General features: G+C 37.2%; 1 protein-coding gene across 2 annotated transcripts; it reads right to left on the bottom strand.

Moving 5' to 3' along the window:
* LOC105164782 lies at window positions 66-27,101 on the bottom strand. Of its 2 annotated transcripts, XM_011083543.2 has the most exons (37): window positions 26,155-27,101; window positions 24,800-24,944; window positions 23,469-23,747; window positions 22,748-22,915; window positions 22,383-22,598; window positions 22,108-22,202; window positions 20,866-21,037; window positions 18,540-18,964; window positions 18,165-18,288; window positions 17,521-17,613; window positions 17,346-17,417; window positions 16,888-17,025; window positions 16,273-16,426; window positions 15,778-16,154; window positions 14,615-15,078; window positions 14,185-14,529; window positions 13,091-13,312; window positions 12,700-12,790; window positions 12,501-12,578; window positions 12,082-12,372; window positions 11,782-11,979; window positions 11,215-11,703; window positions 10,002-10,163; window positions 9,585-9,914; window positions 9,425-9,507; window positions 9,157-9,261; window positions 7,919-8,147; window positions 7,006-7,365; window positions 5,819-5,920; window positions 5,427-5,570; window positions 4,663-4,751; window positions 3,888-3,970; window positions 3,670-3,785; window positions 2,284-2,369; window positions 1,664-1,763; window positions 704-802; window positions 66-539 (listed from the first exon to the last, which is right to left on the bottom strand). In XM_011083543.2, the coding sequence occupies exons 1-36, from the start codon at window positions 26,988-26,990 to the stop codon at window positions 737-739; spliced, it is 7,527 nt and encodes a 2,508-aa protein (XP_011081845.1). In that variant the 5' UTR covers window positions 26,991-27,101; the 3' UTR covers window positions 66-539; window positions 704-736. The 2 variants fall into 2 exon arrangements, with proteins under 2 accessions (XP_011081845.1, XP_011081844.1); XM_011083542.2 differs by having other exon boundaries at window positions 66-802; window positions 26,155-27,100.

Raw genomic sequence — 27,943 nt, 5'->3', positions numbered from 1 at the left:
TTGAAATCCTCAAGAATTTTCATCTCAAAATAGCAAATGTAATGGAATTGAAAGGAAGGAGTGTATATACTGAACAAAGAGATACTCATTATTTCCAGAAATCAAACCCTTGACAGGATGAAAGAATGTAATAAGGTGTAAGGGGTCATGCAAGCACCAAATACACAACACCATAAGATATTGTTCATACCAAATGATACACACCTTATATGCCAAATTACCTGAGAGGGAAACCCTAAAAATCGAACCCCCTCCTTTGAGTGAAAGGAACAAAAAGAGAAAGCATCCCCTTCATTCATGGGGGTTATCTATCTTGTATGAACAGCACAAGCATCGAACAAGTTTAATTTTAACTTTGATACAGACACAGCCTTTTCAACTTCACATTCCCCAACGGTTTCTGGAGTCAATGACTTGTACTTTACTGATGCAAGTGTTGCAAATGCTCTTTTCCTTCTGTACAATTATATTAGCAATCTGTCTGGTGGCAACACAGTCCTTCCCATGAATCAACTCTAATCACAATGCCTGTAGCAGAACTGTGCAGGGCTAGCCGTCAAAAAAAGTTCAACTAGAGGCAGGGTGGAACCAAGCAAATTGAGTCCTAGGTCTGAACCATGCATGCAAAATTTTGCACCAGCATCCACGAAAACCATGCAGCATAACCCAGATTGCAAATGCAAAACATGGGCTATATAGTTACCTCAAATCAACTGTCACTTCCTCAAGTGATAAGCTACATATATTGAGCCAACCACTGTTTGCACATATCCAGAACTGGAAGTGCATTGGCATGTAATGCCTGCAGGGGGGTTCATATGTTAATATTTTCAGGGTTAAACACAACATTCACAGTACAAAGTTAAAGGAGAGGGCTTCTCTCAAAGTAATATTCTAGGAGACCTCAAAACTAGTAACTTCAATTAAAATAATAGTGCGATTAAAGCAAAAATCCAATATATGACCTGAAAAAATTTCCTTGGTTTGACATGATCTGTTTTACAAAACTTTCACAAATTTGAGAAGATGTAAGATTACTCCCATTTCTCTAACTGTTGCTTTATCTTCTCTCCCAAGGTTTTTCCATCTTCTACTTTTTCCTTTTGTCCAATAAATATTCCTTGTTTTCTTCACTTAACACATAATCTATTTACGACCTGTATTTTTACTGTTAGAGAATGGGACATACAGGAACTATTGAGTAGACAAAGTAAATAAGTGAGGTGTGTGTATAAACTACAGAGAAAAGGAGCAAAAGTCTAATGATCTCTAGACAGGACACAAAGTGGGGACGGATCATGAGATCAGGAGAGTAACTCACCGATATCCTGAATCTGAATAGATAACACTTGCGTTCATTGTTACTACATATCACCTTTGCTCTTCTAAATTCTATAGCCCTCACAAACTGAACATTAGACTGTGTAAACTAAAAGGTTTCACCCAGTTTTGGACCCCATTCATATGTCATATAAACTGCCATTGTTTGCTCAGGTCACATAGATCACAAAAAAGGACCATAGTAACTGTTATACTTTCAACTCGAGTTCACTGCATCACCTAGGTTTCATGTAGAAACTAAAGGCACGATATCTAATTTATGATGAAGAAGCAGAACCAATTTCAGATTAATTATAATTTGACTTTCGAGATTGAAAATAACCTGATGTGCGACATACTGAACATCAGCTACACTTCCGCTTCTAGATGCAATTTGGAAAGCACTTTTTAGACGACCACAGACGACACAAGCCAGTACTTTCCTGCAAAATCCAATCTAGACTTAAGACATTCATATTCCACTTGGTGATGCAAAAAGTTAAAAGGAATGAAGAAAATGAGATTCTTAATAGACCAAATATTCATTGTAAAATGCCCAATCAATTTTCTTTATCATCTTTGTAGTTGCAGTGCCAACAATGTGGGAACAAGCAACATTGACTACATGGACTACTTAATGTCTAACAACGTTCACCACAAGTACTCTTTCTGAAATTTATCATGTAAAGCTGCTTTTGCACAGGGAGTTTGGAAATGCAATCTCATGTCAGATGCGGGGAGGAAAGTCTGATGCGGTCCCAACCTCATACTCATTTTGACTCAGTAGTCCAGTTCTTTTAATAGAGCAATCTAATATACAAGGCTAAACACTTAAGATACACATATTTTACTTCTTTTGATATACTAATGGCATGCATGAATCAATATATTGTTGGATAGCATGCTTCACGTAATCGGCGTGCAACTCAGAATTCTTGTTTAATAGGTAAAAAGGAATTTCACCTGTGGCTGCTAGTCAACATGTCGATAAGGCGATCAGGACGTTCCTTATGTTTATTGGCATACACATTAATTGCCGCTCCCAATACCTGAAAAGCACATTAGATGCATTCACAATAAATATGTGGCTGCCAAGTAACTCAATACTTAAAGTGACGATTTAAGAGCTGCTGTATCAACATAAACTTAATAGAACATCATAAAGCTAAATTTCATGAAGTAAATCATAGAGGTCTATCTCCCCCATAGTGGAAAAAGTAAAACAGAATCCAGTACAAAAAAATCAACTTAGGGCACATTTATTTCTTGGTATTGAGCCACATATCCCATTTAATCGTGTTCTATGTTTCGTTTACTTCCGAATGCCCAAGCCCATTACTAACACATGCAGCCCGCTACACATTAGGATTATGCAAGGATCGTGGTCCAAGCCTTGGGGGTCTTATTATGTATTCCCAATGGCTCATTGCGTTTGTATTAATTTTATGCACCATGACTGCCATTTTAACAATTCATTTTGACTGAACACCCATAAAGACTTTTGTATCATCTGTCAGTAAATTGAGGTTGAATGTCTTTGGCTTCTTATAATGTAAAAAGGTCAATTGCATACTATATCGCACATTCTAACATTATTAAACAAACCAAAGATAACAAAATCAAGATTTAATACGACTATTAAAATACTGATGTAAACATAACATTAAATATTCATTACATGGCTAATTATGATTTTAAGCACAACCTAATCAACTCTTGAAAAGTAAATGAACCCTTAAAGAATAACCTAATCCCACATATGACATGAGGAGAAGTACCCTGCTGTTATTGTGGGAAGATATTTGAATTAGTTTTTGCATTGGTGCAATAGATTTCTTGAGCAACTTGCTTAACCATATTCCCAAAGTGAAGATGAATGGAGTAGTTGCTACTGGAGCCTATTGCATCCGCATCCTGCTTGAAGAGCTTTGGGCCAGGGCAGCGACAGGACAAGCCCATTCTCAAAGTTGAAATACTAAGGCTCAAATATTCTTAATTACACGGACAAGTACCATTTTTCCTAAATGGTCCGTCTAGTTTCTTTAACCGAAAACATCTCAGTCAGTCATCCAATAAACTACCCGCCAAAGCTGGCGGGTCATTTAGCATTAACATAGGCTTAAAAATCTTTTATCTTCTTAAGTCAGATAACCAGTTTTGCTGCACAATATATAACTTAGATTATGCTATTGTCTAAGCTATACTAGTACTTGCGATCTAAAACATTGGTATTTTAGGTTTTTCATAATCTCATTTCACTTTACAACTGTACAAGTCCACAAAATTATTGGTTTCATCTATTACAACAGGGAAAACTGCTTCCAGAGGGACGGAAGAAAGCTATAGTACCTGATCCCAATCGTCATCATCTATGGTACCCTTAATGTTTCTGAAAAACTCGGTTAGTTGACCTCCCTTCTTCCTTTCAGCAAGTGATGCAGCAACACCAGCATATATGTCGACAGCTGGAATGATGCCAGCACAAAGACATGTAAATCTTCATAAACACAATATACTGGAGCTATTACAGCAACGAAGGACTCACACTTGACTTGATAAATTATTACCTGGAAGATTGAATTCATATATTACTTGGAAAGCCAAGTCAAAGTTTTTTTCAGCAAGAGTTTCTGCAATTTCACATCTTCTCCTGCATATTCAATTAAAGCCATTTTAAAAATTTAATAATGAACTAAAACTTTCACATCAGTGACATGAAGGCGTTAGGCATTCAGAGAAAAGGGAGCAGGGAGGAAAAAGGCGAAAGAGTTTAACACTTCAGTTGGCATAGAAAACTTTCAAGATGAGTTCCTGCTAAGAGCGACAGTAAATGGAATAAGGAATCCTGAAATGCTGATATCAATCTGGTACGCAATAAGAAGCTCCATAGCAGGTTGATTTTCTGAATTTCATTACTTCACTCTGTAACCTCAACAATTCAATACTACGAAAATGGAAAAAAATGTGATAATTCTCAGCCAGATTCAACTTTTTGGGAGCATTACTCTAATGATTTTTTACATGTATACTCTAATGTTGCCATATCTCCAAGTTCAGAAAGAATAGAGAAAAAAAGGCAGAAAGGACCCAGGTTGGAGTTCGGTCTGAATTCTAGAAAAGGAAATTGAAATTCCGGATAACTACACATAACCTTGTACTCAAATTTAGATGGTGAAAGTTGATAATGTCTTAGGACTAATCAACACTACACCAAGTTGAGGTCCACGGAGGAGAGATCTTTTTTCGTTCCAGTTGTACAAGGCATGCTATCCTATACTGAGTTGGACATGGTCAACCATGAGAAAACTTGAGCAGCAATAATAAAATAGAATATTATAGAACCTGAATGTCTCATGATCATTTGGATTGCCGAAAAGAGAGTGTTTCCATTGTGATCCATCTGCATCATTGAAGCTTCTCACGACATCCATCTATGCATTGACAAGAATTGTGAAAATCTAACCCAAGTAGAAATGTAAAGATACAAGCTACATGTTTCATGACTTAATTGGTAATATTAATCATCAAGGACATTGGAAACAAAGTTAACTTAAGACTGATTGAGAAACAGTTTAATACCTACAAATTTCAAAATGCATTAAAAAAGAAAAAAGAAAAATCTTGACGAGAAATAGCCGTGAAATAGTCAAATCCAATCTGAACTGTTCAACTGAAGGCAACCATCCAGAGAAGATCGTCCTTCCATGCCGTGAAATTGGCTAAATGACAGGTTAATCTTCTGAGGGGAAGGTCCCAAAAACAAGCATTTCAGAAAAGAAAATTCCAGAGATATCCAGGTTTAAAATTGCCATAATACGCCATTTTCACATGGATTTATCATACATATAGCGAAAAAGGTTTAGACAGGCATTCTGTTGCAGATTTTCAATGAAAGTTTTATCAATAACTAAGATGGAAAAGAAAGGCTAAGATCTTTAGTCACCAAGCTCAATAAGCACCCAACACTGCCAAAAATATTTTCATATTTGATTAACAATGAGCTGGTTATATTGGGAAAACCAGAACCGATATATGCACTCCTCTCCATAAGCAAGTGATATAATCCTGGCCAGCTAGTGGCTTCCACAATTATTGCATATCTATACCTGAATTGCAACGCGAGCAGAAAATTTGACCAATCCTTCTTCAGTAAGCTTCTCTGAAGCAGTTTTTCCCCGGATACCTTTGGTGACAAGTTTTGTGGAATCTCCCACTTTATATCGTGCTGACAACCCTTCATCAAAATGCATCTGCACCAAAGACAGATTAAGATATACAGAAGAATAAAAATGAGAATATAATGCAAGTCACCATTTTGAAACATCACAGCTGGTCCAGACAAGATTTATTTTAGCATCCTTCTCAGAGTATAGCAAGTTTCTAACACACCCACATTGAAGCATGATTCATGCAAATCAGATGCTTACAATCTCTGCATAACCTTCAGCACATATGAACGGAATGAATGACAAGGAAAGCAAAGAAAAGGAATGATTACCTTAGCATGTTCCAAGTGCTTTAGAGCTTCATCTTGAGAAGCAGAGTTCATAAACAACTGAATACAGCAAAGGCCAGCAGCTACGTGGTCCTTTTTTATTACCTAATCCATCAAGTCAAATATAGTAAATGATAACTTATCCAGAAGCCAATTTATTTGATTTAAAAATTATTAAAACAATCTGTGTGTGTCAGTATGTGGCTGTGCACATGTGTGCGTGTGTATGAGAGAGAGACTAGATCAAAAGTTTCCTTGAGAGAAAGAAACGCATTAAATAAAGAATGCTTCCCAATGATTAGGAGAAAAGAATCAGGGGCCCAATAATGCAACGCAGTAATTATTTTTTCTCTCTTTTCCAGAATTCATCAACCAGCTATGGTAGATTAAAGTCCATCTAAACAGTCCCGCAGGGGGGAAGGGAGCTAAAAATTATATTAGTACATCCAGATATTTTTTATATTCAAGCTTAATGTGCACAACCCCAACATCTGCAGAGCAGGAGTTACATCTAACTAAAGTATCAGGCAATTTTTCGGCCATATTGCCATTATGCAGTTGAATAAATCTTTCCTAACAATTATCTCAATAATTACTTTAATACTCCATTCGTCCTAATTTCATCATGTTAATATTGCTCAACATGCTTGTGTGCAATATAAGTCCCACGTGGCCATGAACCAGCATTGATTAATTTTTATAACAAATGTGACTCTTGGCTTTTCATACATCAATCAGGATCCAGTTGAGCAAATGCTCACTATTCTACCCAAGGGAGACACTAATCTTTGTCTCGCGTACTCAACAGTGGCTTGTTCACTTAATAACCTATAATTAGGATACTAAAAACAAGTTAACAGCAAAACTTGAACTTGAAGAGATGTCAAATGCAGACTTTTGAGGTGAAAGTACATATTATGCTGTTATAGTGATGATTATGCAACAATCATCATATTTATCTTTTAGTTCGGGACTATTTCATGTCATCAGGTCCATTTAGAAATTGGACCTGCTGAATGTGTCAGGCCAAATTGTTTAAGAAATTAGTCAGAGATTTTAAAACATGATGCATTTTTTTTTTTTTTAAGGGAAGACCCATATAGATGAGCCATATGTCATTTTTGTAATTGATTTCTATCTGAAGTTAAAAGTCAAAACAAGGGAAGTAAAGAATACGCAAGTGCACACACCTGGAATTTGTATAAATAATTGAAATGCTTATGGGTTTCACAATAGAGGCAAATTCGAGCAACGGCTGCAGTAGTGTGCTGATTCACCAACTGATCTTGTGTTGTTGCAATCCTCGATGATATCACTTCCTCCAGGACAGGCATGGCACCATAACCAATACACAGGTCACATAAATCATCAATTGTTCCATAATCAGTTGCTAAAGGATCAGGTCTTTGAGGAGAAGAAGATGAAGCAACTGCTCCCAGAGAAGATGGCTGAGGTGGATTAGGAACAGAGTTGGCAGGAAAAAACAACAAGCATGCCTCCTTAAACCGGCCATGCTTAAACATAAAACCGAGCAAATGCTGACGAGCATACTGCAAAGTGAACATAATACTTTATTAAGCACATTTTTATCCACAGAAGGTAAATGAATGAAACTGGCATGAAGCTGACTGAAACAACACAAAACATAGGCACAGCCAAGAGGATGGAAACCAAACAAAGTGTGACAGTATGAGAGAATGCTGTAAACAATATGAAATGAGAATAAAGTATTAAATAGAACAGATGAACAAATGTACAAAATTACTAGCATGTGAAAGATGAATCATGCAATAAGATTACCAACAAACTCTAGGGACAAAAAAGCTACAATGTTGTCCAATAACAAGCATAGTTTAACTAACAACTGAATACTCTCATATTATATCAATACCAAAGTAGATAAACCATTTCAACAACGTGGTGGAACAGGTTATCCATAGATATGAAATGGATGTTATGGACATGAAAGTGAAATAATGTTTTCCTCTAGCAAACACAAATAGAATGTATGCAGCTAATAAAACAAAACGAAGATTGAAGAGACAGAAGCATGAGTCAAGAATGATGGAACCTTGAAAAAAAATCCAATTAATCTGCACTTACTTCTTGTAAATAGTTTACACATTCCAGGTATCTAATACTATCTAGGTTGCTACGTGGCCCATCATCAAAATCCGATGTATGTGTGGAACTATCCTTCGCAGCTTCTTGGAACCTTCTAGATCTCTCTGAACGTGGGAATGTAGAAGGCATGTATAAAACATTGAGATAGGAATCAGCAGAGAGAGGATCATCTAAGACCGCTGGTGCACTTTTAGCCAAATGTTCATATCTGTATCATATGTTGAATGGATAATACTCGTTAGTACTTCCACAGAAGCAAACTAAATATCTCAATAAAGTACCATAGTATCACAGAGATGTAGCCCTTTAAACAGAAAATATGTAAGTGAAAATCATACTTAAATATTAAACACCATAAAGGAAAAAAAAAATCGCAAATCTTAAGTCCAAGTAGGAAATTCCTGTCCTTGAGTGAAAAAATGATTGTTGGGAATTGCTGTAAAAACTCTTGATAGATTATTACGTTCAATGAATAATCATACCATTTCAAGGGTATCATGATGATAATATATCCAGAGTGCAGTAGCAGTTAAATACAACTAACTAAAAAAAGTTTCATGTGGCTTGCTGCTATTTTAATCGTGGTGCAATAAATACTTCGATAATCTTGGTTATACTAATGGAAGACCAGCTACACATTAAAATCTTCATAGGAGCAATTCAAACAGGCCAAATTATCACTTTTATTTGTAGTCAAACTGATTCCCCTGTAGAGTTCCATCTTGAATTTGTAATTTAAATGATCCGCTATCTCCAGTTCCTTCTAGTCCTTAGCAAGTTCAGAATTTGCCTTCCCACTGTCCTCTCAATCCTAACAGTCCTCAGATCGAATTCAGAATTCAGCTCCATCCTCCTTTCCCGAGAGTTCAATTAGATGAATTATTCTAACTAGGGAGAAATTTGGAGCCAGGCAGCACTTTCTGTTGAAGTTGACTTCTTCAGATCTTAAGATCATTGAGCTGCATCCTTTAGTTAATCTCAGTTCCAATATACAAGCATCAGTCCCGTTACTCAAACATTATAACTTGTATTTCACTAGTGGATGGACACTTCTTCCACATAATATCCCATTGCACCAGCATTTGATTCCGTAATAGTACAGAGAGCAGATCTCTGTCCAATTCTGTTATTTCTTTTGAAAAATAGAACAAACAAACACAGATCAAATAGGACAGGATATTTGCAATAGTACATATTTTTCAGGTGTGCAGTCTTACATGGACCGAACAGAAGCAACATCAACTGGTGGACCTCCTTCAATAGTATTGATTATCTCGAGGATCACAGGTGCAGAATCGCCCTTGTACAACTGAAGAGCTTGCCTGTACATTATCACATGAGCTACAGCAAATAGAGGAAACACACATCTTCTGAAACGAAACTTATATAGCAAAGACAAAAACAGAAAACCAATCACAGTAAGTCATTCATCCAACAGGCTTTCAGCATGCTCATGCACTGCACTTTCATCAACTTTTAACCTACTTGAATTTGACTCGAGCTTGTGCATAATGCTCCATCCGAATTAGGGCATGGCCCCATGAATTCCAAACAGGGAAAACGTCGATCTGAAGGGCAGGATAAAATGTCAACCATGGCTGTTACTGGAATACTTCAGCATAAAAATGACATTCCATATTTGTACCTTACACTTCTTGCAAGTATATACAGCCATACTATATCTTTCTTCTTGGATGAGTCGATCCCGAAGACGTTCAGAAGACTCTTTATCAGCAATGTCATCAAGGGAGGCAGCTATGCCTGAACCCAAAAGACTTTGCAGCAGTTCAGCACGTCCTAGCCAGATATCAACCTGGGATAGTGCTTCAGAGAGTTCATCAGTTGATTGACTACCAACACTAGAGCTGCCAGCATCAGAAGATGCATCATCAGCATCCCTGCCCTTCTCTGAATTACTAGACAAATCGCTGGCCCCAGAAAGTTTTCTAAGCTGGGATTTAGCAAAGAGTAGACCCTGCAAGATGCAGAATGAACACCAAATTTTAAAACTTTACTGAAGCCTTCTGCTTTAGTTCAAAAGAGAATTTCCAAACTGAACAACCTGCACAAATGTTTCTGTTGCATGATATGCTCGGCCAATAGTCTCCATAGATGCATTTTCGGGTAATTGCTGGGAGCTCAAAACATTTTTCATCTGATTAATACACAAGTCCAAAGCCCCCTTGCCGGATGCACTTTCATCTGAACATAATGAAAGCAATGCCTTGGGACAACAGATGCAATGATTAGTTGCCTATGAAACTTTAGTAATAGTTTAAATAAATGCATTAGTGCAATCAATGCAGACCAGATATACAGGACATGCATCAACTACATACAGGAAGAACTTACCAATCCTAACATTTAAATTAAAAATGAATTTCTACATGAAAACACAAATTTCCATGCAATAACACATAAATCACTAATGGCTCAAAGCCAAGTAAATCAGGTTCTGATGCCAATGAAAGGCTCAGTGTTTGAATTGTTTTTGTCCTATATCTTGTTAAAAGGAGGTTTTGAGGCTCCATAGAAACACGTTAATCCTAATTGCTAACATTGGTCCTCAGGATTGCGCTGAGGTTCAGGCACCACATACAGTGCCTATGGTGGGGGTTGGGCATCAAAGATGAAATAACAAATCCTGTTAATAGGACAACAAATTGACATCAGATGCCCCACAGCATTAATCAATGAGCAACACTGAAGTGCCTGCTAAAAGTCAATAAGGACAGAATCATATAGTATTCCTCTCTGTAGGATTGGCTAAGTTAGACGACATAAAGCAGTCAGCTTGTCTCACAAGAATGTTCCCTATGATTCGTGCACTGTAACACAGTTCTCCACAAAGTGTGCTATAGCTTCAAAATTACTCGGCCGTTCACTGATGATTTAAACAGTCCATGGAAAAATTTCTATACCTGCATAGCTTATAAATCTTATTTCATTTCATATACTGCTATTCTTCTGCTGACTATTTGACAGAGAGAATAAAGTTCAAGGTTATGTGGTTTTAGCACGGTACAAACTACAAAGACACCAGAACAAACATTAACGGTATCACTCAAAGCAACACAACTATTTTTGTGACTCCATGATAGACATTGCTAAATGGTATCCACTTGACCTAAAACCTAATTTCTCACAAGATACCCAGATATTCAAACAAAATCGCATATTGCCAAGTCCAAAGTCTTTTACTAAAGGAAACTTCATTGTGGCAGATCACTATCTTTCAAATCTGTTGTGCAAATTCCATAATATATGCTAAGTACCTTGAATAGAATTATGTCAGGGGCACTTTCATATCGATGAGAAGATCGAACAGCTTCATCCTTTTTGAGATCACCTGTGAGCATCCACTCTGCAGCAATGGAAACAGACGGAAGCCTTTCTTGCCCATCTGCAGTGAATACTGAAACACGGTCTTCCTGAATACCAGTCATTGCCTCCCAGGCAACTTTTTCAGATTGCGTTAATCCAGAGCTCTTCCTCTTCCTCTGGCTATCCTTCGGTGCACCCTTATCTCCTGTGTTACGAGGAGTCCAGGAAAATGCTCTGCGAGCCTCTTTCTGCAAATTACTAAGGCTGCTAGTAAATGATGACCGTGTGGGCGTGCTAGCCTTCATTCTCTGCTTTGGTCTTGGACCAGAAACTGAAATTCTGGAGTCCCTGGGAGGGGAACTCATGCTAATAGCAATAGCTTTGGCAGCATATGCAAGAATCATGCCGTTGTCTCTCAATAAGGGGAACTCTTTAAGAATCTGCTAGCAGTTAATACACAAAATGTTTCATTACTTAGTGAAGCATACATCAAGGAAATAACATACAAGGTAATGTACCAGAGAAGCAGACTGCAGTTGCTTCCTCATCAGCAGAACTTCTACAATCAAACGAGGGTGCTCATGTAGGGACGAGCATCTTTGCTGCCATGGCAATGGCAAGGAAGCTAATACACGAAGACCTAAAGCCCACGAGTTCAGCTGGGAGACCTCAACCTCAGACAGATTACCATCTCTTCTCTTTAGGAAGAAGTGCACCTTATTGAAAGCAAACACAAACTTTACTTGCCAGAACAAGTCAAAAATCATTGTCATTTTTCAGACATCAACCTGAAAAGGGAAAGAAACTTCTCAACATACAAGAAGCTGCTTGGATCGAAGATCGGGCAAGAGCTGCATTGCGCTCATTGCAACAGGCAAAGCATCAGCAGAGTCGCGGAGGGAAGAAAGAAATCGTGAAGCTTCTGCAGGGCCACCACCATTTACAGGGTCTGCATTGAGAAGCTTGACAAGTTGACGGCCTTGAAGTTCTCTACGCAGTTCTATAGAAAGCCCTGCACTTTCAGCCACTTCTAAGGCAACAGATACTGCTCCTCTCTCAGCCAATCTAAGTGCAAGACCCTCTGGATCTTCTTTACAGTCTCTCTCAACCTAGATAGAAATAAAATTGGATGGAAAGAACAGAGATTTATAATAAGAATCCAGCAAAGAGATTATTGAAAAAAAAATTCATAATTTTATTTATTTTATGCATAATATTTAAAGCAAATAAACTTCACCTCTTGCCAGCTATTGTAACGATCATCTGCACATAAAATGCGTTTATATCTACAGAGAGCCTGTCTCTTTTGAACAACCTATTTATAAAAGGCACAGATATAACAGCCGACATGTTATTGCTCCCACCACAACGAAATTCTCCAAGTATTAACATAAGTTCCACTTTCTGTAGAAACAAATAAAAGCCAATTTAGGTACCTCAACTTTAAGTTGATCACCATCAGGCAAATGGCAGGTACACATAGTGAGAACATCCAAAGCTGCTTCCAGCTCCCATCTGTGTAAATATCTGAAAGAGAGAATATACAGTTTCTGTTAAACAAGCAGTAGTAAAAGGAAACAACTAGTAAAAAAACAAAGATTTTAAGCATTAAAACATAAGAAAGAGCTTTTACTGGGCAGAAAGCAAAAGAAATCTTAAATTGAATAACTAAGTACAGTGAAGATTTCACATGAATATAACATTTAAATATCAGAAAGAGCAAAACAGATCATGATTATCTTTGATTTTCAACTACAAGTATTGAAAAAGAATCACAGAGCACCAAAAGAGAAAAAAGAATCAACAGAATTGAACCAGTAGCCATACTTCAGAGCAAGTCTAGCTGCAAGTTGTTTGTCCTTCAGGCGTAGACAATATTGCCAACTATTGCTCCAGATTCGAAGGCCTGAACTACTTTGAGGTTGTCCTCGAAAAGTATCATCTTCTCCACTTATAATGAGCATCTGAAGCAACCGGTCTGAGGCCCCATTGCGTAAGAAGCGGTCTGATAGAGCAAGGGCATCCAACAAGTTTCCTTCATCTATCAACCTGTGACAGTGAAATGATCAAAACCAAGTACGAATAAGTTTCCTTTATTTCCAGAATTGTCAAGTAATATGAAAAATTGCCAAGCAAAATAAGCCTACAACGCATAGTAGTCAAGGATAAGACCCTGTAATGTAGCAATAGAGAAGAAACAAAATAAATAGGCAACTCCAACGATCTTCTCCCAATCAGGTCTTCGGTAATATATACTTTCATTCTGATGGTCAAATTAGTGCTATAATTTTTCTCCTAAGCCATACAAACAATAGATACAGCATGTTTAGATCAGAGATTCTCATGCCAACTTCCTTCAACTGCAAGATTCTAAGAATATTTATATCAAGTAAACTATAGGATGCCCGGAAAAGGGATGAGGTCTCTGATGCATAAGAAAAAACAGCACAAAAGATAAAAAACATAAACAAGAGCAGGAATATGATTGGTCAATAAGTCGTCATCAAACCCGAGGAAAATCTAGCAGAGTAGGATCAACAGCCTCAGTCCACCATACAGATTGAAACCCCAATCTGTTTCAAGTGCCATATGCAATATCTACAAACCATATAACTTCATACAATACAAATGCACACATAATAAAAGCCATTGTAGCACAATACCTGAAATCACTAACACAGACTACAGAACTTTTGATATTATCAACTCTCTTAAAGTGCTCTGCCCATCATATATAATTCAAAGCTACCCTGGTTATATTGTTTACGGTATGTTGGTTTTCTACTTGCTGAAAGTGAAAACATCATAACATTTAAGAGGAGGAAAAATGTATGCACTAGATTCTTAAAATATATATATATATATATATATATATTTGCCTACATTTCAAAGAAATTACATGAGAGTTCAAATATATTTACCTATCTACAGCTTTTTCATAGGGTCCCTCATTCTCCCAATCAAAAGAAAGGAAAACTGTATTATCAAGTTCAGCAATTTCGGACTTTGGAGATTCATGCCAGGCATCGGAAGCAACATTGCTCTGATCCTTAACATCAGGCAGTACCGATGAAATGTAATTGCCGACAGCCATATCATCAGTTTCTGATTCAGTGTCGCTTTCATTTTCACGAAATCGCTTCATAGCAGTTTTGGGTTCTGAGTTATCTTTAGCATCATTTTTCCCATGTTCAGACATGACCGCAAACTCAGATACTCGATGAAGGTTAGTTTGCATTTGTATCCAGCGATTCAAGGTTGGAAACCTGCTTATGAAGAAGGAAATAGCTACATAAGTTACGGTACAATTATTTATACACAATGTCGCCACATTATTTGGCTGAAACAAACCTCTCTGATTGATCAAGAGCAAATTCATAGAAAAACCTATCAACATCAGGTGTCGGCAGTAATCCACCATTTAAGGAACTAGAGATAGCTGTATCACTGCCACGGTATAACATGGTACTGCCAAATACACATGCCAGGACAGCCCTGACAGCAGATAATTTGACAAGATGCTTCACAACATCCAACTTGAGAGGGTATAAAGGGACTCCAGGAGTGGCAGAAGAACGAGTGTAAAACTTGGGTTTAGCTTCTCGGGAAGAAGGTGAGAGGACCTTGTTTTCAGTATAACTCTTAGGAACAGTCGGAATGACTGGAATGCAAGCCCAACCATGACCGGATCTTGGAGGGTAAACAGGAGGTACACAGGCAGAAATTACTTCGTGGACAAAGTCCGAGTTCATTATTTCTGCTACCTTTCCAGCTGCATCAGTACTGCCTCGCTCAAATACCAGACGAGTTAAAAGCTGCAAGAAGTTGACAGCACAATATAAGCCGGGTTGTGCCAGGTAGGCTTTATGCTTTTCATTTTATTGCAGAAGGCAGCCCCCCCCCCCCCTCTGCCCCCAAGACTGATCAATGCCTTTTTTTCAATGCACAAGCCAAGATAATTGGCATTGAGAGTAAATGTTAGAAACAGGATCAAAAGATTTGTGTAATTCTCATAATACCAAAAAGTTAAGCAGCTATGGGGACAAGCTGGATATTCAGTCACTGAAGAATGTAGAAGCTTAAGGGAAACTATCACAATCATAGTTCATAGTTGTGTATCAACATCAATTATTATAGGAAAGATAAATCTCACAAAAAATAGAAAAAATAAAGACAATAATAAAGGAAAAAGAGGCCCCCCCCCCCCCCCATCTGCCCCCAAGACTGATCAATGCCTTTTTTTCAATGCACAAGCCAAGATAATTGGCATTGAGAGTAAATGTTAGAAACAGGATCAAAAGATTTGTGTAATTCTCATAATACCAAAAAGTTAAGCAGCTATGGGGACAAGCTGGATATTCAGTCACTGAAGAATGTAGAAGCTTAAGGGAAACTATCACAATCATAGTTCATAGTTGTGTATCAACATCAATTATTATAGGAAAGATAAATCTCACAAAAAATAGAAAAAATAAAGACAATAATAAAGGAAAAAGAGGATGAAGGAATTTTACGTCTTTGGGCCACTCATAAACAAGTGAAAAATAGTTGAAGTCATGAGTCGTATCCGTCCCGTCAACAATGTCACCGATTGCAGCAATATGTAGAATGAATTGAGAGAGGAATGTTGTCATCTTGGAACCAAAAGGGCCAAAAAGTCTTTTTTCTGATTCTTTGACATCATAACTTGCAGAATTTACTGTGCTTTCACCAGCCTCTGGAGTCATAGGTGACTGCTTTAAGGTTCTCAAACCAAGCCCAAGAACTCCATCCTTGTCAAAGCTTGGAAGCCCTCTCCCATCAGAATGTGGACCCTCCCCGCTAGCCCCACTAGCAAGATCCCTTTCAGCTTCTTCATCAGCAATAGCTCTTGCTAAATTGTGAAGCTTACCTGAAATATTCTCAACAGATAATAAGGATCGGAAGCCTCATCAACAGGTCTGTTAGAGAGCCAGCAGAGCAATAACAATAAATCTAGAAATATTTGTGTAAGAGGTGAAAAAGCTAACCACTAAGAAACTGCTGCTTGCCCTTATGAGCATCTTCAATCATCTGATGAAGCATAACAAGTGCACGATCTCTGTTTCCTTTTCTATGAAACTCCTTTGACAATGAAAGAATCGTTTCACCAGATAAAAATTCCTGAAGAGCTGGTGGTTTGTCCTGAAGAGATGAATTAATGTTGAAAAGAATTATTGTAAAGATATGCCACACTACACAATCGATAATCAGTTAGGAGAATGATCTCCATGAGGTCGTTGTGGAGTATCCATGGTGCGTGCCCAAGAGCAAAGACACAGACCCAGAGGGAGCAGCAAGTTTTGCATAATATAAAAGTGAACATGTTGTCAAAAACTATGGGTACAGAGGAATGCCAAACATAATGTAGTGCATGTACACATTGAAGTATTTTCATCACTTGACAAGGGAACATAAGTCAATACCTGTCTAGCCTTGTGGATGAGATGTATGCCAATATATCAGCTAATTCAGGGGTAAATACAGGATTAAATCAGCTTAAATACATGCTCAGATGTAAAGAAATTACAGATAGGAATAACTAATGTCTATATCTCTGGTTATTAAAAAGAACACTCTGGATTCAAACTTGAAGCTCAGATTACCTGTTCCAATAACTCACATAGACGCTTGAGAACACGTTTAACAACAGAAATTATTGTCACTTCGCGGATTTGATCCCAATAAGTTGATCCAAACTTTGGGACGCTACCAGGATAGATCTCAGAAAGCATAACTTGTGCCTACATGTCAAAATTGATCACATAGTCAAACTGAAACCAATTTTCAAGCATTTCTTTCATGTTAGATCATAAATGATCCGTAAAAAATAACTCAACAACCATTACTGAAGCTAAGTCAGAAGACATACTGAATAAGCAAGTTATAAAACCCTCCCCCCCCCCATCTTGGAGAAAAGAAAAAGAAGAAGAAATCTTCCAAAAAAAGAAAGAAAGATTAAACTAGTAGTATGAATATATTGGGTGACTGAACATATTAAATAACATTTAACTAGACAATTCACTAATTACAAGCACTATAAAAGCACAGTAGGGTATGTTACTTGATTCAAAAGCTTCAAAGACACATTAGGTAACTTCGAGCACGCTGCAGCTACATCGATGCATAGAAGAATCTGCAAGGAAAAAAGAAGTCAGTCTCAACAACATCCAGAATACATTGAGCAACTTCACTACTGCAACGACTTTTGAGGGCCAAGGAAAGTGGGGAACACCTACAGCTGCCAAAGGACCCAACTGAGAGCGCAGTGCCAAGAAATCCAATTCTTGACCTGAAGTACCATCAGCAGCACGAGACACCACATCCTCCACCTAATACTCATTTAAATCAGACATCAGTTTCAGGTTTTCTTGGAACCTCTATGACAACTTTAATTAAACAAAATTTATTTGAAGTCCTGTAAGAAATAAAACCTCAAATTAAAACTCAGCGAGATAGTTAATTGCATTTAACACAATAATTGTTGACTTATCAGCTTGCCTATCTTGTTCATTTGGTTTTCCCCCCTTTCTTATTGTGTGACTGGGTGGTGCCAATACAGTCACATTCATGGTGGCTTAGTGTGTTCCAAAAAATTGCAGGGGGGAAGCATTACTAAGGAAAGCACGAGAGAGAGGTTCCCTTCACATCAATAGACGAGGTATTACAGAGGAAGCAAGGGAAAAGTAAGAAAGAATTCACTAGATGGCATCTGACAACTCATTCAACAAAAGCAAAAAAATAAAACATTGCATGGACCAGATGTCATTCTTAGATGTGTAAGATGTCAAGAAGTTCTACATAAAAAATAACTTGAACATCGGTGAAATCATAAGATTTTCAATGAGCTAAAAATATATATAGGCATGAGTTAAGATCATACAGAAGCTCTTTTGAAGGCCCCATCCACCCATTCAGTCAATTCCAGAGTTGCTTTGTCTTCTGGAGGTAGGGAAAAACGAGAAATAGCCTCCTCCCCAATGTCATATTTTGCCCTCTGCATGCATCTGAAGTACAATTAAACATCAGCGCCTATCACAATGGGACATGAAAATATACAGTTTCCCAAGCATACAATATATATGCCTATATAAAATACACATGGATATCTGCATAGATCACACAAAATGAATCTTATACAAAATCATATGACATCCATAACCAAAACACAAGATTGCTGCGATTGATACAATAGGGTAAGGGAATGGGAAAATCACAAGAAAGCAGACTACGGGTATCGACCAATAGAACAACTCACAGATTAAGTAGCTTAGATGGGGCAGCACGCAGCACTGTTAGAGCCTCCTTCCACCTCCACTGACGTTCAGATAATGGCGGGAGGCGTTGTAAAATTGACAGGCGCCATTCCCAATCTTCAATGGTACGTTTCGCCTTCAAAATTCTCCATTCTAAAGCTTGTTTACTTCCAGCAGATACACGGCCATCCAAGGAATTTTCAAGATTGGATAGTGATAATGGAAGTTGTTGCCTCAAAATATCAAGTACTTGTCCTATAAATGAGATAACCATCTCATTTCCCCCCTCAACTGTTGTGACATCTGCTTGTCCCCCACCATGAACATTAAATGAGTTGGAAGAAATTCTTGTTGGATCATAAGATGTTAAATCAAGTTGTAGATTGTCCATGTATAGAAGTGATATAATAATATTCACCATATATATCTGCATTGAAAATTGACACACCCTTGCATAAGCCATGAAGGAGAACGAATAGAAAAGCAAAAATATTAGGTAGATAGCATTTATAAACCCAAAAGAAAAAGAAAAACAAATGCTAGGGGTTAAAATAGAAGTCTGCAGCCAATATGGCAGATTCAATCCAGTTAAGCACAAAATATGTGAAACAAGACCCAATTAGGTCCACTGAATTGAAAGGCAATGAGCATGGAAAGGTTAAGACCACTTCTGGATCTTCAGCAGAGAGATGCTTACTTTCATATTAAAAGTTCATTATCAGCACAATTGTTCCACATTTACAGCAACTAGGTTCTTAATGGCAAAGATCATTAATAAGATGGTAGATACCATGATAATTGCTGGACATTAGGAAAATAAAGCAGGACGCACGTGTAGCTATATAACTGCATACTGCAGTAGTATTTTGCATAACTGAACTGAGTGTCTGAAATTGAATAGCATTATCTGAGTCTGCACACTGCTACTCAGGAGAATTCACCCAATTAACAAGCAATTCAAGGACAGTCTTGTATCCGTTTCTCCTGGTTGCCACAGCTGTGTTCATACGGCGTGGAAGATGATTTTGCAGATTTGAGAAAGCAATATAAAATGACAGAAGACAGCTCACCCCAACCCAACAAAAAGAAAGGAAAAGGGAAATTGAAGGGACGTAGATACAGAAACAGAAGGGCGATCACGAAAACTATACCTCCTTTGTCCATATCATAATCAGGTTACTCTACTTCTAGCTTGAAACGTCAAAACTAAATCATGAAGTCATACTAGCTGAATCTGTTCTGATATGCAAAAGTTCCTGATGAAGTTATTACAACTATAAAGGAGTAAACGTTGAATTTGATATAATTAAGGCTATTCTAATTCTACTTTTTTTCTTATTTGTTTATATGATTCTTCAGTTAATGGTAACTGTGCAATACCATTAAGGGGAAAAATATCAGAATTCTTCAAGCAATGCCATTCTAGCAATTTTTACGGTGTATTTTGTGAATTATACTTTTTTTTAGATTAAAGTTTAGTCAAGTGCTGCTGTTTATTTTCTTACTAGAGTTTTTGTGCGTATATAAGGTCTCTGTAGCCTCAAGAAGGGGAATTTTATATACTTATTCACCTATATTTCATTCTCAGTGACAAGATTAAAAGCGGTTTTCTCTTTGTAAAGTGCACTCTAGAAATTGTGCTCTGTACTTCAACTTCATATTTTATTTATTTTCACCACACTATAAACAGACAAAATAATTACTCTTGGTGAACAAAATACTTGTATGATAGTTTTCCTTGCATCGCCATATCCTCTAAATCACCATAGGACTTGTTGATCCTCTCGCTTCAGGTTATATTAGTCAAAGTGTTGACTAAAAGGAGGCAGTTAACAAACAAAAGAAAAGAGAGAGACAGAGAGAGAGACACACAATATGTTTCACTTCAACAAAATGAATAACAATGTAGATGCACAACACAAAAGGGCCAGAACAGGTTTACATGTTATAATGGTTGGATAAATCTTAAGAACATTCCGGTAGCAAGGAACCAAAATGTGGAATTTCGAATCAAAAGAAAAGAATTTGCTAGCAACTTTAAAACAGTCATCTATTCCAGGTTCTCATTATTTTGTGAGACATATTTCACTCAATCCCTAAGAATATATTTTTATTACCTAAAAGGGGAACATTTCACATGCAAAACAAGCTTACTTACAACCCTCTCTCACGCTTTTCAATAACAAGCCCTTTCCAAACCAACTACGGCCTAGGCATATAAATTGGTTCTTGAGCTGAAACCATGATTTTGGAGGGAAAAGAAAATGGAAAATGGCTACTGCAAAATATTTACTTTATGATGGTTTGAAGAGTGCATAGCTGCCAAACCTTGCGGGAAGTATTGGTGATTGCATCTAAATGATTCTTCAGTTCTTTTAAATAATATGAAGTCATTTGTTGATCTACTGTTGCAACAGTATTACTCTTTTCCATAGTCCCAAGCGCAAGAACAGCAGACTGAATAGCATATCTCATGTGCATAAGTTCAATGTCTTGCATCCTGCCACAAATGTAATGTGAAATAAAACAGTAATCAACAACACAAAACAGAACACGTGAATGATGTAAAAAGGAAAAATCCTCCCAATGCATGAACAAATAGAGGCTGCAGGCAAAAGTATTTGAGTTATAGTAGAAGCAATATCTCATTAGGCAGTTAAAATTACAAAGCAGAAAATGAAGGCAGCAATATTCTGCACTCAAGTGCAAAACAAAGTCAATACTAATTTGCGAAGATATTACAAATAGAGATATAAAGTTAGAGAAAAGAATAATTCATAATTGAATTGACTGTCTATCGCTCAGAAAATTGATTGGCTACAAAAGAATAGCACAGTATCATTAATTATATAATATTCAGATGAATCAGATCGACCAACATTTAAGACAACATTAAAATAGTTTCTTGAATCATGAGAAAATAGGACAATTATCCACTAAATCAGTATACCATATCAAAGCTCTAGAACAAGATATCATATCCTATAATTAAAATTTAAAACCTAGTTTTTAATATTTTCCGTGCCAAGAAAAGACTAGAAAAGGTACTTTCCCTTATTTTTAATGAATAAGCATCAGAACCAAACCATACACAGGATTTTCTACAGTCAACTCAAACAGGAAGAGGACTGAAACCTTTTATACTTGAGAAAGCATTGAGTATGGTCTTAATAACAAAATCCAACATGATTTAAAGATGGTTATTTACTAGAAAGGGCAACAAAAGTAGGATTCAGCTATACAGCTGAAGGTAGGAGTTCAAGGGAAGCGCGAGTGATAAAAACATCTTAAATTTATGATTTTCACAGACACATGGAGAGCTGATCTGTTGACCTGGAGGCTGAAGCATGGATATTACCACTAAACCAAGCATTAAATAAAAACAAATTCGCACAATTATGCAATCATAAGCCCATAGAACAAGAAGTTTTCGCTACCATATGCGAGGCAGCAATTCCACTGCCCTCAGCTGATTCTATTAGCTTATTTGAGATGTAGTTAAAATTAAAAAAAACATAAATTTCACATAACAAAGACAAAAACAAATGCAATGTGAACTTATAAGCACACCTCCTCCAAGCTGCTGGAGTGGAAGTAATTGGCTGCATGCTAAGCAGTTCAATCGCATCTTGAAATTTTATGTGGGGGGCTAAATCAAATATTACCTACAAAAACCAGAAAAATGATGAAATACTATAAACCAGAAGCGGCGAAAATCAAAAACAATGATGCATGACCATTACACAAAATAATTGTCAAAGTTGGCTAACACGTTCAGGGCATCTGAACAAAAAAGCACAGTTGAGGGTGCATATATGTCTACAGTATTCATTTTAGAGCCTTACTCGAAGAGGACTCTGGACTGATAATCTCTCCAGTACAAAATTTTCCACAAATGGATCAAATCGAGCATCTTCATTGCCATGTTCAACTAAGTCTTTTCCAGCTAATAGTATAGAGGATTTCAGACTCCAAGATTGACCAGAATTGTTACAGGCAACAAAGGAAGCAATGTCAAGCTGGTAGCATAATGTATCACAAAGATGTTCTACACAGGATACCTGCCAACAAGAAAGTTGTTAAGCAAAGTCAATTGCTAGCATATTTCAGGAGAATATAATGAATATTCATGAGCACATACAAAAATATAGTTCACTGCAGGAATAAAATTTGGGTGAGTAGCAGAACAAGAAATGTACTACATGTTTACCTCATCAAACTTATTATCATAAGGGGAAGATTCTTCCAACCGAAGCGCCTGAGATTTACTTGTCCATAAAGACTGCATCAGTTTCCTTCTCATTGTTGTTTTGCCAGCCAAAAGATCCCAACTCAAGGCAGCTACCAGGGGTTGAAGCCGGGGAAACAGCATAAGAACCTAATGTGCATGCATACAAAAGATTGGCATTTCTTAAACAAAGCAATGTGGCAACCAATTGTATTAAATCCACTGATAACTTTGGAACAGGATCACGGAGACACTGATGACCTCATGAGAAAAAATAGTAAGCCCTTTTCTTAGGAGAAGTTTCAAAGCATGTCAATGGAAACTGCTGGCCTAAAAGCTTCCTTTTCCTCCAAGAGGAAGCCAGAAACCAGAAAATTCTAAACAGAATAATAATGAATAGCCTGGGAAACATGTTCACAGGTTTGTATCCGCTCTACACAGAAGGGATACATAAAAATATAGGTACACCAAGCACTGCATTAGGATATGGTGTTTATGGATCATTTTGAGCAATTAAAAAATTGTAAATGAAACATCAGCATTTCAAGGAAGAAACATCAATTGGTAAACAGCAGTCAGTGGAAGAGCTCAATAATGGAACAAAGAAGCAGGAGGCACTGCAATTAAAACTTAAGATTGAGCCATAATCATTGAGCAGCAGTGCAGATAATATCTTTTGAATACAAAATACTACAGGACAAACCTCGCAGGCTTCTTGAATCTGCTCTTTGCGCACAAACGACAGTGCAGTATCGACAACACATTCGAGTACATGCAAACCTCGGACACGAGCATAATGGAACATATCTCTCATGCAAAAAGCTGTTGCATTTTTTAAAGACAAGGGTGTGTCAGGTGAAATTGTCTCAGGTCTCAATTGTGCAATAGAATTATGAAGCCGCTGAAAGGGGAGAGGAAGCTGGTCGCCTTCATGAGTGCTGTGGGCCTCGATTTCTTCAGAGAGTAAGTCATCTTGGATGCTCTGTGAGACCAATCACACCTATGAGAATCCCTCTGAATTGCATGATAAAGCATCTGGAATAGTCTGTACAAGACCAGTTTCTTGGTTTACAAAGAACATGCTAGCAAGCACAGAGTATGAACAAATTTTATCAATATCTTCATACCAAATATACGTACATACATACTGCTCCTTCACAAACCATACAAACAGCATTATTCTCCATAGATCATCACTTTTATGCATAGCCTAAGATAACATTGTAATTTACAATATAACGATAGGCTAAGATATTTTTTTAGTGTAAGATCCATATCTTTAGGCACAGATGCAGATATCTTGGAAATGTATGTATTTCCCACCTAACATCTATAATTCCTGTAATCACAAACCCAAAAGGAGACCTGAAGTTTCTGTAAGCAAGTTCAGCAATATTCTGATCCATTCTTCACTCCATCTGGACTTAGTTCTTTATAGTTTGAAATTTTACAAACAACCAAAAAATGGAAATATTTCACATAACATAGACTGTATCGCATGATTGCAGCCCATCAGCAGGACATACTTACAACAAGATAAGTCTCCCATCTTCATGGGGGATAAAATCCTCAACCTCATGTTTGATAAACTAAGATATTTAGATAAGTAGTTAAGTACCACTATTTTGCTTGAGGTTATTTAAGATATTCCAAATGACAAACGAACGAGAATAATTACCTCTTTCTTTCAAGTGTGGTTCCTTTGGTAAGTCCCTTGAGGTCATTTGTCATGGACTCCCTCAATAATGAACTTGTTTTTATCCTAAAACTTAGTTTCTATTTGAAGAAACAAGAATAAAAATATAAGCATATAAATTTTAAAAGTCTGAACATAACCTACGGATGCATTCAACAACTTTCTTCCCTGGCTTAAAAACCACTTTGCATCATAATGATACAAATTATAAAGTGAATTCAGTGCTATAGACTCATGTCAAAGATATAGAACAGAATGCATAAAGTATACCAAAGTAAAAGATCATTCACTCCAAACAATGATATAGTGGCAATGGAAGATAGAAGCATCAACACAACCTGAAGCATCTGAAGAAGACGAGTGCAACGAGATGAAAGTGCTTCCACATATACTGAGAACACTTTATTTCGCATGGCAAGTGAGGTGTCTCCATAATCATGTTCTCCTGTTAACACCCGCTTTAGGAGATCTTGCAAAACCATGCTATTGAAAATTTTAGGAGTACAAGTCAGTTATTGAAATGAAAAAGAGAAAAGAAAAGAGAAGAAGAGAGAAGCCACTAAGAAAAACAACAATAAATAGACATGCAGATTTATCTGACAATGAAAGCCAACAACCATGTAATATTATTTTCTTTTTCCCACACAACAGCCCAGTTAAGGAGAAAAGAAATAACTGCCAGTCATATGAAGTGTTAAACTAGAAAGCAAACACAGAATTGGCATGTGAAACTTCAAAGGGAGAGGCGTGATGCAGGAAGGACCCAGGAGCATTCATCGATTTAGCACAACTTAAAAGCACCCACCACATCCTTACTAACTAAACAACAACTAACTAGTTTGGGGCAAACATACATAATTTATTCTACTTCAATCTTGTTATGTTTTTTTTCCGGAAAGAGCCTGAGGAAATCCACAGAATAAAACAAGATTTCAATGTCTTTGGACCCAGTCCAACTGAAGGGGACTGACTAAGTGTTTACTTAGTTGAGCGTTACTTGAAATGATCAGCAAAGCTGCTTCTAATTTTAGAAATACGCTATACATTTTGTTTATCTCGAAAGTTCCACATACAATTTAAGACTCAGCTGATACAGGAGAAAGTCATTTGACAAAAACCATATGGTGATATCCATGTCTAAGTTTTGGTGCCTGTAACTTCATATACGTATTTGTTTTCACCAGTAGACTCTTGCAGGCAAACTTGTTGAGCTTCTGGGCTGGCTTTTCAGTTTAATAAAATCCTTTAACTTACTCATAAGAACTAACAGATAGTGAAAGTTCTTTGGCTAAGCCCCTCATGAAATACTGACTCAAGCTTCACATACAAGTTTCTTTGTTTTATCTCTATAGCTTCGATGGTAACATAGTGGAGAAAATAAGAAGAATACAAGTTTTATACTCCATCCTTCTTCTCAGGAAAATTTCAAATGAAGACAAATACATGGTCAGAAGCTACTGAATCTTTTCATCCAAAAAGAACACATTGGTTATCACCGATAGTCGCTTTGTAGCTTGTCTGTTATTTACTACATAACATAATGCATGTGGAGTAAACAAAAAACTTAATCCCAAATTAGTATAATAATCACAGCCATAAAATTCAAGTGAAGTTCCTTCACATCACTCCACTAATCATCGTGCACAAACATCACACTCGAGGTTAGCAGCATTAGCATAAGGAGTACTTATACCGATATTCTGCTTCTTCAACTCCATAGTTCAAATGAAGAAACCTAACATGCGGGATCACCCGATCTTCATCGCCATTCTCCAAGCACTGCTTCATAGCATCCAGATGACTTACCTGAACACACTTCTGCACCAACCTCAGTGTCTTCTCCGCTTTCTCATCCTGGCGCCTCACCTCCTTTCTCAACGCAATTGCCAAACCCCCTGAATCATCATTCTCGATATGCCCCAATTGCTCCCCTATATTCACACACAACACATCAAAAATATCGGAATTCTCCAAAATAACCCCCTTCAGTTTCATCAATTCCCCTTCATCCAAAGCCCCTGCAACCCCATCCTCCATTACCTCCAAATCAATTAAATCTGGCCTCAAACGACTCAATCCAACATCTGAAACTCTTTCCAGGACCCTCAGTTCTTCAAAGCCCACACTGCCCTCTTCAAAATTCTCATTTCCCTCCATCTTTTCACCATCTTTAACTTTTTCCAGAACTCTGGAACTGGCAACATGTACATACAACAAAAATTCAGAGCGCAATTTCAACATGTTCGGGTCAAACGACCAGATATTCAACGTTGGGTCGGGGAATTGGAGTAGTTCAAGGGTGCATAGGAAGGTGAGGATGGCGGGAGAAGGGCATGAATCGGACCAATGAACGGGGTCCGGCACACCCATACGCCCGCCCTGGGAAACTATCGTCTGTATAATAGTTCGGGCTAGGTCCGGGCTTCTAGCCCGGAGGCTGCGGAGAGTGGCCCGAAATGGTTCGAATTGGCCCAGGAATAAGTGGTTTGCGGTAACTTTGGACAGGAGTTCGGTGTCTTTGTCTTCCATGGTTGGAAATTCAGAAGAAATGTGTAGATGTGCATGTATTCTGCTGACGGAGCAGGGAGAGAGAGAGAGAGAGAGAGAGTTGAGCTGAAAATGGAGGAGTGAAATTGGTCGGAAGGAATTATATAGAGTTCGATGATGCGACTTAACGACGACGTTTGAATATGTGTTTTCCTTTTCACTGATTCTTTTTATTTGTGGGAAAATAAAATAAAAAGCAGAAGAATCGTTAATTTACCACTCTCTGTTTTTTTTTATTCGGTGTTACGACTATCTCATATTACATTTATCCTTACAAAGAATGCGTCTATACTGATATTTCACCTGAGGTGATATTGAATACAGTATCTAAATATATACAGATGTAGATGACCACTCATGTATCTACATGTCATATTAAAAAATAGATAATTAGTCCCCTTATAAAAAGTAAAAGAGCAATTTACCCCCTTAATATTTATAATATGTGCAAAACACCCTATTCACGCCAGTGGTGTTTCTTTTTTTTATTTTTTAGTTATTTTATCTTTATTTTATAATTGCTGAATTTTATATCTTATAAATCACCAGAATTTATTATATATTATTTATATGTAAAATATATATATAAAAAATAAAAAATCATCGTCTTCCTCATGCAACGCCCCCCTCCCCAGATCCACCTGCTCCTCCCCCTTTGCCGCCACCCCTTTATTTTTTCTGTATTTTTTTTATTTCTAAATACTGTATATACACATGTATATCTATATATGCGTATGTATATTTTATGTATTACTTATTGTATAAATTTATTTTTGTAATTTTAATGAATTTGAGCCATTGATTTAATTCAAATTGATATAAGCCATTGATTTGTATATCAAATATATACTGTTGATTTAAATCGCAAAAAATATAGACCATTGAATTGTTTATTAGATCTGAACAGCTGTGTATATTTAAATAAAACCTAACTA

This window comes from Sesamum indicum, linkage group LG6 (assembly GCF_000512975.1).
Source record: "Sesamum indicum cultivar Zhongzhi No. 13 linkage group LG6, S_indicum_v1.0, whole genome shotgun sequence".
In the NCBI taxonomy this organism is placed as follows: Eukaryota; Viridiplantae; Streptophyta; class Magnoliopsida; order Lamiales; family Pedaliaceae; genus Sesamum; species Sesamum indicum.
Note: the sequence above shows the minus strand (reverse complement) of the source record. Positions and strands in the feature narration are given on the sequence as shown.